Source organism: Rhincodon typus, chromosome 22, assembly GCF_021869965.1.
Source record: "Rhincodon typus isolate 14 chromosome 22, sRhiTyp1.1, whole genome shotgun sequence".
In the NCBI taxonomy this organism is placed as follows: domain Eukaryota; kingdom Metazoa; phylum Chordata; class Chondrichthyes; order Orectolobiformes; family Rhincodontidae; genus Rhincodon; species Rhincodon typus.
In genome coordinates this window covers 31,599,823-31,608,536 of record NC_063353.1, presented here as the reverse complement: position 1 = coordinate 31,608,536, position 8,714 = coordinate 31,599,823, and the positions used below count along the sequence as shown (strand labels likewise).

At 38.8% G+C, this 8,714-nt stretch overlaps 1 protein-coding gene across 1 annotated transcript in view; it reads right to left on the bottom strand.

Moving 5' to 3' along the window:
* Positions 1-1,659: 1,659 nt before the first annotated feature.
* The window catches only part of LOC125485735 (snaclec macrovipecetin subunit beta-like), an 8,849-nt gene continuing 1,794 nt past the window's right edge, over positions 1,660-8,714 (bottom strand). The window contains exons 3-4 of the mRNA XM_048609975.1: positions 6,671-6,811; positions 1,660-1,776 (exon numbers count right to left, since the gene is read on the bottom strand). Coding sequence (XP_048465932.1) covers positions 1,660-1,776; positions 6,671-6,811 — 258 coding nt within the window. The remainder of the gene's footprint in view (positions 1,777-6,670; positions 6,812-8,714) is intronic.

Sequence of the window (8,714 nt, the reverse complement as noted above, 5' to 3'; positions counted from 1 at the left end):
CAAGATGATAAGGTGCACGTGGCAGTAACAAATGGTGAGCTTATGATAAATAGAACCCTCATTGAAAGAGGTGATCATAGAAAGCCCAATCTGAATTGGGATCTGCTGGATGCTTTCTTCCTTCCTCATGCACCTTCTCCTCCTCCATTTTCCTGCTCTCTTACTTCTGCTCAATCCACTTCTCCTGAGCTGCACACCACATCCTTGTGGCAAGAGATGTGTCCTCATGATGACCAAGATGTGGAGGATTAAGCAAACTGAGGCAAAACACACTGTAATGATTGCATACACTGTAGGATTGAACTGGAAGTGTTACCATTGCTTCATAACTACTGGATGGTCTGTGTAGCAGCACAATATACTGGCTGCATGTGGTAAAGATGCAGAGCGCAGGTAGGAAGTATTGTGAAGTGGATAGTTTCTGTTACTCAGCAGGCGTCTTCTGGTTTGATGACAGGCTCAAACTGAGGGAATAGCATTCTGGCACAGAATTAAAACATTAGGACTGCTGCCAGGAGAACCACAGAACAAATGCATGGTTAGCATGTGGAAAACTTTGTGGTTATTGTATGTCTCACCATTTAGATGCATCACCTGCAAAACCACATGTTTAGTCGATGGCACTCTGCACCATGAATAACATACACTCTCCACCTGCTTTTTGCTGGACACAAAGGGACTCAGTCCCCTGTCTGAGGCACTTGGTGATGGTACACAATAGAGATGTTACTGATGTCCTCTGCTCCAGTCTGCTAAACAAAGGCTGGAAAGAAACTGATGGTTCTTGGCATATTTGTTGGTAGACCCATTCTGGTGATGGTCAGAGGCTGTTGATATGGTTCCAAATGGAACATAGCAGAGATCTGTGAGCAGCTCCCTCATAAAGTGAAGACAATGTAAACATTACCCATGCTTGAAGTACTGGTAGAAGAAATGCTCAGGGAGAACACTTCCTACTGAGAGCATCCTTCCTCATCTCATCCTTCTGGGAGAAAAGGCTTCTGTTCATTGTTGCCCTTCCCTCTCACACACTGCTGTCCTTGGGGAATGGTTATGATGGTAATAATGACTGGGAGCAATTGGTTTGACCTGAACCCTGAAGACACAAACAAGGTCTTCTATATGTTTGTTTGTTGACTACACCAACTTTAACCAATTCTACAAGCCTCTAAAAACTTCTATAGACTCAACCAGAATCAGCAGATATTTGTAGTGCTATTCTTAAAATTCCTTTCACTTCCTGCAGTATTTAACCAAATGTACAATCCCTACTTGCATTGACACAGAATGTGCATGTACCTTGTACTGTTATATGGTCAGTGTCCATAACTCTTTCAGCAGTTTTAACCCCAGTGTACTTTCGTTTATCTGTCTGCAGAGTTTCTCCCAGTGTACATTGCTCTGTCTACATTCCTGCTGTACATTTCTCTATCGGTGAATTGTTCTTCAAATTACACAATATGAAGTATTTATATTCATCCACTAACAAGATTAACCCAGATTGTGGCTGTAATCTGCTGCCAACGGAACAGGACATAGATCTTTGTCTAAATCTAAAATTCAACCTCGGTTAGAATCTCCTTCCTTTCATCTGTTGATCTATTCCTTCCTCTGGAATTAATTTCCAATTAAATATTGTTTCAGTCATATGTGAATCAACTAACCAAAGTTAAAATGTGCACATCTCTTCAAAAGTGTCTGATTCATATGTGGTCTGCCTGTGTACCACCTTGTGAAATCCACCACAGATCCATCTGTCCACATCCAATGCCCCCACTGTGGGAGAGAAAGAATATCATTAATTTAAAATACAGACTGCCTATGTACTGAACAACTGGTAATACAACAAATGTAAGCTGTACAGGTAGTACTGCTATAATGCATGTTTCATTAATGCGAATTGGCTGTAACGCGATTGACGAATAGTGGACGCTCTCTGCTGTATAGGTATAGCAATTTTCTATAGCGATTTCCTGAAAACGCAACTTTCTATAGTGTGAGGTCATGCAAGAACGCATCCATCCTTTTGCACTACTTGTACAGTTGAGAACCTGCCAGATAAAAACATTTTTCAATCACTCTTAGCTGCATTGGATGGACAGCTGTCAAATGCACATTCTGTGGCAGCTTGGAACACCAGAAGACTTATTATCTCCTGGAAAACTACACATGCAGGAGGAGATCCCAGTTACTGGAGCCTAATGTATCAGAGCATGGTTTAGCTCATCTCCCAACTGTGCACACATGAAACTGACAATTTTGTGGCTTGGACATTTCAGAACAACAGAGTGACAGAGTTGACAAGGAGAGAGAGTGAATGACACCAGGTAGATCAGAACGAGCACGCAGGCAGTACAGGAGTCCCCTGGGAATGTGGCCCTCACAAACTGAAACTGGTAGGATGGAGATATCAGAAATCCTAACTATAATCTCTTAATCTAACTTGAACAATGAAGTTTTTGAAAATGTTGTATCATCATTTAAAAAGGAAAGGAGAGATAAATTTGGTAGCTACAGAGCAATCAGTCTAATGTCAGATGTGGGAAAACTACTTGTAACTATTATTGAGGAAATAATTAATTCACTTGAAGAAGTATGGGTTAATAAGGAACATCAATGTTAACTATTCACAAATTTCTGATTAGGCTTCAGGTGCAGTATTGTGTAAAATACTGAGTTTCTCTTATCTTGGATAGTGATCACAGTCAGGCATTCACTATCCTATAAATTAAATTAATCATATTATACATTTGTGATGACTCACGGAATAGTTGTCCATTGTGTTATTGCCAACCGGATCTTCCCAAAACTCTCATAATGAACTTGATGGGAATAAAGCCCTGGAAATCTTCCTCCAGTGATCCCCAGCATCACAGATGCCAGTCTTCAGCCAATTAGATTCACTCCATGCAATATCAAGACATGTTTGGATGACCTGGATACTGCAAAATCTCTAGGCCCTGAAAACATTCTGGCAATATTGCTTAAGACATCTGCTCCAGAACTTGCCACATGCCTGGCCAAGCTGTTTCCGTACAGCTCCAACACTGACATTTACCTGACCAAGAGGAAAATTTCCCAGCTATGTTCTGTATACAAGGAAAAAGCATGACAAATCCAACTCAGCCAATTACCACCCCATCAGTCTACTCTCGATCATGAGTAAAGGTGTCATCAACAGTACTATCAAGCAGCACCTGCTCAGCAATAACCTGCTCAGCGATGCCCAGTTTGGGTTCCACCAGGGCCACTCAGCTCCTGACCTCATTACAGCCTTGGTTCAAACATGGACAAAAGAGCTGATTCTAGAGGTGAGGTGAGAGTGACTTCCCTTGACATAAAGGCCACACTTGATCAAGTATGACATCAAGGAGCCCTTATAAAACTGGAATGAATGGGAACAAGGGAGAAGAGTCTCTGCTGGTTGGAGTCATACCTGACACATAGGCAGATGGACATGGTTGTTGGAGGTCAGTCACCTCAGCTCCAAGACATCTCTGCAGGAGTTCCTCAGGGTTGTGTCCTAGGCCCAACAATCTTCAGCTGCTTCATCAATGACCTTCCCTCCATCATAAGGTCATAAGTGGGGATGTTCACTAATGAATGTACAATGTTCAGCACCATTCGCGACTCCGTAGGTACTGAAGCAGCCCATGTTCAAATGCAACAAGACCTGGACAATATCCAGACTTGGGCTGAAAAATGGCAAGTAACATTCACGACACACAAATGCCAGGTAATAACTATCTGCAATAAGAGAGACAATCTAACCACCACTCCTTGACATTCAATGGCATTACCATCACTGAATCTTCCACTATCAATATTCTGAGAGTTACCATTGACCAGAAACTCAACTTGACTCACCATATAAATAAAATAGCTACAAGAGTAGGTCACAGGCTAGAAATACTGCAACAGGTACCACACCTCCTGACTCACCAAAGTCTGTTTACTATTGACAAGGCACAAGTCAGGAGTGTGATGGAATACTCTCCAATTGCCTGAATGATTGCAGCTCCAACAACACTCAAGAAACTTGACACCATCCAGGACAAAGTAACCTGCTTGATTGGCATCATATCCACAAACAATCACTCCCTCCACTACCAATGCTCTGAAGCAACAGTGTGTACAAAATGCACTGTAGAAATTCACCAAAGATCCTTAGACAGCACCTTCCAAACCCATAACCACTTCCATCTTGAAGGAGAAGGGCTGCATTACATGGGAACACCACCACCTGCAAGCTCCCTTCCAAGCCATTCCCCATCCTGATATAGAAATATATCATTGTTCTTTCAGTGTTCCTGGGTCAAAATCCTGGAATTCTCTCCCTATCAGCATTTTGGGTCTATCTACAGCCCATGGACTGCAGCAGTTCAAGAAGGCAGTTCACCACCACCTTCTCAAGGGCAACTGGAGATGGGCAATAAATGCTGGCCAGTCAGCAATTCCCATGTCCCATGAGACAATTAAAAATTCTATTCACCAATATTCCATGAGTCTTCACAAGTTTAAAATATGACCAATTTAACCTCCAGGATGGTAATGCCAGATTGTGACCACTACCTAAGATGAAATAAACTCATACCATGTTTGATCAATGAATAAGAAAACAAAAAAAAATCAATATAACAAACGTATCTTCAATGTGTAGCCAAAACAGATTAATACTTATTAAAACACAAATTTAAACTTTAAATCCAAACACATATTCATTCACATATATGACAAACAAGACAGATGAGACAGTTTTTTTTTTAATGAACACCACAGATAGAAAATATAGGCAAAAAGGCAAAAAGACAACCCATAGAGGTAGAAAAAAGTAATTTTTAAGTTTTGGTTTATTTTGGTGATGATGTCACCTTGTTGGAAACAGCAATGATCCCCAATTTGGAAGCTGATCAGTTGGACCTAGGTCATGGCTTGAGTTAGAATTTTCTTTTTCCCTTTCCTATCACAGTGTCTTTGAGTGTTGTTGCTTCCACTCATGGTGAGAGTAAGAGAGACTACAATTTTATTTGCTAGCAAGCTTAGAGGTCTCATGGAGAGAAAGGTCTGATCTATATTCTCTCAGTTAGAGATTTGTTCTAAATGGATTCTTTTCACACTCAAAATGGTTCTACCAATCACAGAATGTGTTTTACAGTACCTTCCAGTGGACAGTTTATAATTCATTATCACTCTGGTGAAGTATACCCTCCATTTGTATGAATATTCCAGTCAAGCCACGAAAAAGAGCTACATACAACGCATGAAACAGCCCCCAGCCAGATTGGTTTGAAAAATAACCATTGAAATGTTTTATGGTGGAAATAAAGTTGACAACTTCTCAGTTATGTTCTATAACATTCAATGTGCTTGGACAAGGGGTTCAGCAATGTATCTGATAAATGTGGCCCCTTTGAAACCCTAATATTGTGAATAAATCTGTTGGCTTCTTTGAATTTTATTTACTTCTACAGATTTTAATTTCAATTTTCTCTTCAGTCTGCTTGTAACACCTGAACAGAAAAGAGCAAAAATACCTCCTAGCTTAGTTAATGCCTGCTTCTGGACTCAATATCTCTCAAAAGTCTGCTTTCTAGAAAGAATCCTGTATGTTGCCTGCAAAGTGAACCAATTCCCAGTTTACAACTGCTGCTCATTCAATTGCAATTTGGCAGCATTAGAGCGTCTGAAAAAGGTACTTATCTGCATAGCCAATTCAAAGAACATCCAGTGGACATTAACTTACTGGCTCTCTAATTCACACAAAAAATGTGAATATCCTTAATCTAAAATAATTTGTAATTTGTCATTGCTCTCCTTCCTTCTAATTTCTTCCTTGGATAACTGTCTGCGTTAATGTGTATGATGAATTTTTTTTGAAATATTGAATCCCACTTTACATTTATCTTAAGGAATTTGTGCTTATTAATTAAAAAGTGAACTTCAGAAATAAGATTTGAGGAAATATATCACCCTCATTTCAAAACATGAAGGACTTAAAAAACAAATTCAAATCATCTCTATTATATACAGGTTAGGAAATCTACAAAATAATTTAGTTCTTGTCAATGCCAAAGCCACATGTCAATGGCAACATTGGTACCTGAGAATTTCACAGTGATCAAGGGGATTGTGTTTTGTTGAATGATGTCAAGTTTCTTGATTGTTGTTAGAATTGCACTAGTGGGGAGCATTCAATCACTTTTCTAATTTGTGCCTTGGGATGATGGACAGATTTTAGGGAACAACAGATTGGTTATTCGCTACAGAATGTGCAATCTCTGCTCCTACCTGTAGTTGCAATATCTATATGCCAGTTCCAGTTCAATTTCTAGACAGTGCAACCCCTAGGATGTTGATGGGAAATATAGTGATGGCAATGTCCTTGAATGGCAAGGGGAAATAGTTAGATTCTCTCTTGTTGGAAATGGTCAATGCCTAGCCATTGTGTGGCACAATTGTTCCTTCTGTAATCAGGATTCTATAGGAACTTTCAAAATCAGACATCTACTTGAAGAAGGATAATTGTTGGGTTATCAGTTTTTAAAAAATGAGTTGTGGGACTAAATCAGACAAATATTTTATTGAGTGAGCACAGACATGATTGGCCAGTTAGTTGCCTTATATATTAGACAATATTATGATTCCATTGTAACAAGTCAGGCAATTTTACCTTGTAGATTTGATTCAGACCAATCCATGTTTCAGGATTTGTTTGCAGTTTTTCATGTATCACCCGTCCAATGAACTCGTTCTCTTTCTCTGTGTGTATGGAGGCAAGATGGCCACCTGGAGCAACTGCTTTGCAATACATCTTTAAATAAAAATAAAACAGGCCATTTGTTGTTATCACTTTACTGCTTTGACTATATTCAGTTCTGTTGTTTCAAATAGTGAAACTTTAATAGTGCTACTTTAAAAGGAGAACCACAAGATGTACAGTCTCCCATTAAACGGCCATATCCTACAACATGGATTGACGTCAAGCTAATTGAAGAGTGAAACATCGTCAGTCGTTACTCAGAAACAATCCCATTGTGGTTCAAGTGGCTTGAATCCACCAGACTGAAACTCCAGGTGCTTTAAGTATCAGGTAACACTGGGCTGGGCTTGTGGTTGAATGCTCTGTAAGCTATCTTAAATTGTACAGTGTTGTCTCCAGTATAGCTGTGGATGGTTCCTGCATTCAATTTCATTTAGAAGTGACCATTTTCCACACTAAAAAATTATCGCAACAACTTGATAAGTGTGTGTCAGTAAATCAATTTTACTTAGACCAAATTCCTATCTGGTGATCATGGTTCAACATCAGGGACACTAATGAATTTAGCAAGTCAATGGGAGTTGAAAAGTTACACAATGAACTGTTCTGGTTTAATTTCACATGTTTAAATAACAATTTAGATTAGAGGTTCACTTCCCATTTTTATGATCTCTGCTGATATTATTACTGGACAAATTGGATCATGACTGAAATCTAGGTTGATAGATCATATTTTGTTTTCTTTTCATTTAACAATGTGGTCTTTCAATGAATCACAAACATGCAACTCAGCCAGATTTGGTTTTAACAATAAAACAAAAATTTATCAAACAAAAGAAAGTAAGATAAATTAGAATAAACCAAGCTATTTATAGATGACACAATTTAAAAGATTTCAAAACGCAGTAAGAATGCAATCCCATCTATTCCAATACCAATACCACATGATTACAGTACTCAAACACCAGAAAGAGTTTGTTTCTCTATCACATCAGAAGGCTTAACCTAACTGATTTGTTTTCAATACTTGGTATTTTGAGCTCGGTAGTCCCTTCTTTAGATTAATCACACAATTGAGCATAGACTTTCTCAGCTTTAAATAACCATTTTAAGTCTCTAGCCAAACATTTTTGTTCTGAAGTTTTAAAACTAAAACTTTTACACAAAGGTAAATTATTATTCTAACTTTTCTCTAGGAGAAACTGTTTCATACATTGAACTGCAAGTAGGACTTCTGTGAACTGGATAAAGAAAGCAACTGTGAGATTTTCTCTTAAGCAAACGAAAAAAATCAATTCCTGATCCTTCTAACTGAATGCAAGCTAATTCTCTTCAAACTTTACTGTGTCCACTTGTAAAGCTCTCCCAATGTATACAAATCCCCAGGAATACCCAAGGAATTCCATCTCTCATTCTGGTTTAAAACAAGCATACTTAACAAAAGCAAACAAGTTTAATCATTAAATCCCCTCTCAGACATAGACAATCCCCAAGTGTGACTAATTCAAATCCAAACTGTAAAAGAAGTGTTATTTATATATCAGACACCTTAATCACATTACATTATTATGATTAAAAGTAAATATGAAATCCATCGCCATCATCTAAATTACTCAACTAAAGTTGCATTTCCTACTAAATCTACATCTCTCCTGGAGCTGTCTGATGCTGAACCAAACTGTTTGCAACCTTGTCATCCTTTTTTGATCTTGAGCTGAGTTTCCAATTTTACATTGCTCCTTTACTAGAGCGATCATTTCCATTTCTGTAACCGCTTCCAATCCTGCTCTGACTTTGCCTGTCAACTGTTAATAACCCTCATCCAAGCCTTTGTACCTGTAAAGTCAGCCAAACACCAAGACATCACAAGGACCAAAGGTCCAAGAGGAACAGGATCAACGCCTTAGCCCTAAAGCAACTTGATCAAGAAGAGATAACAAGGTGTAGAGCTGGA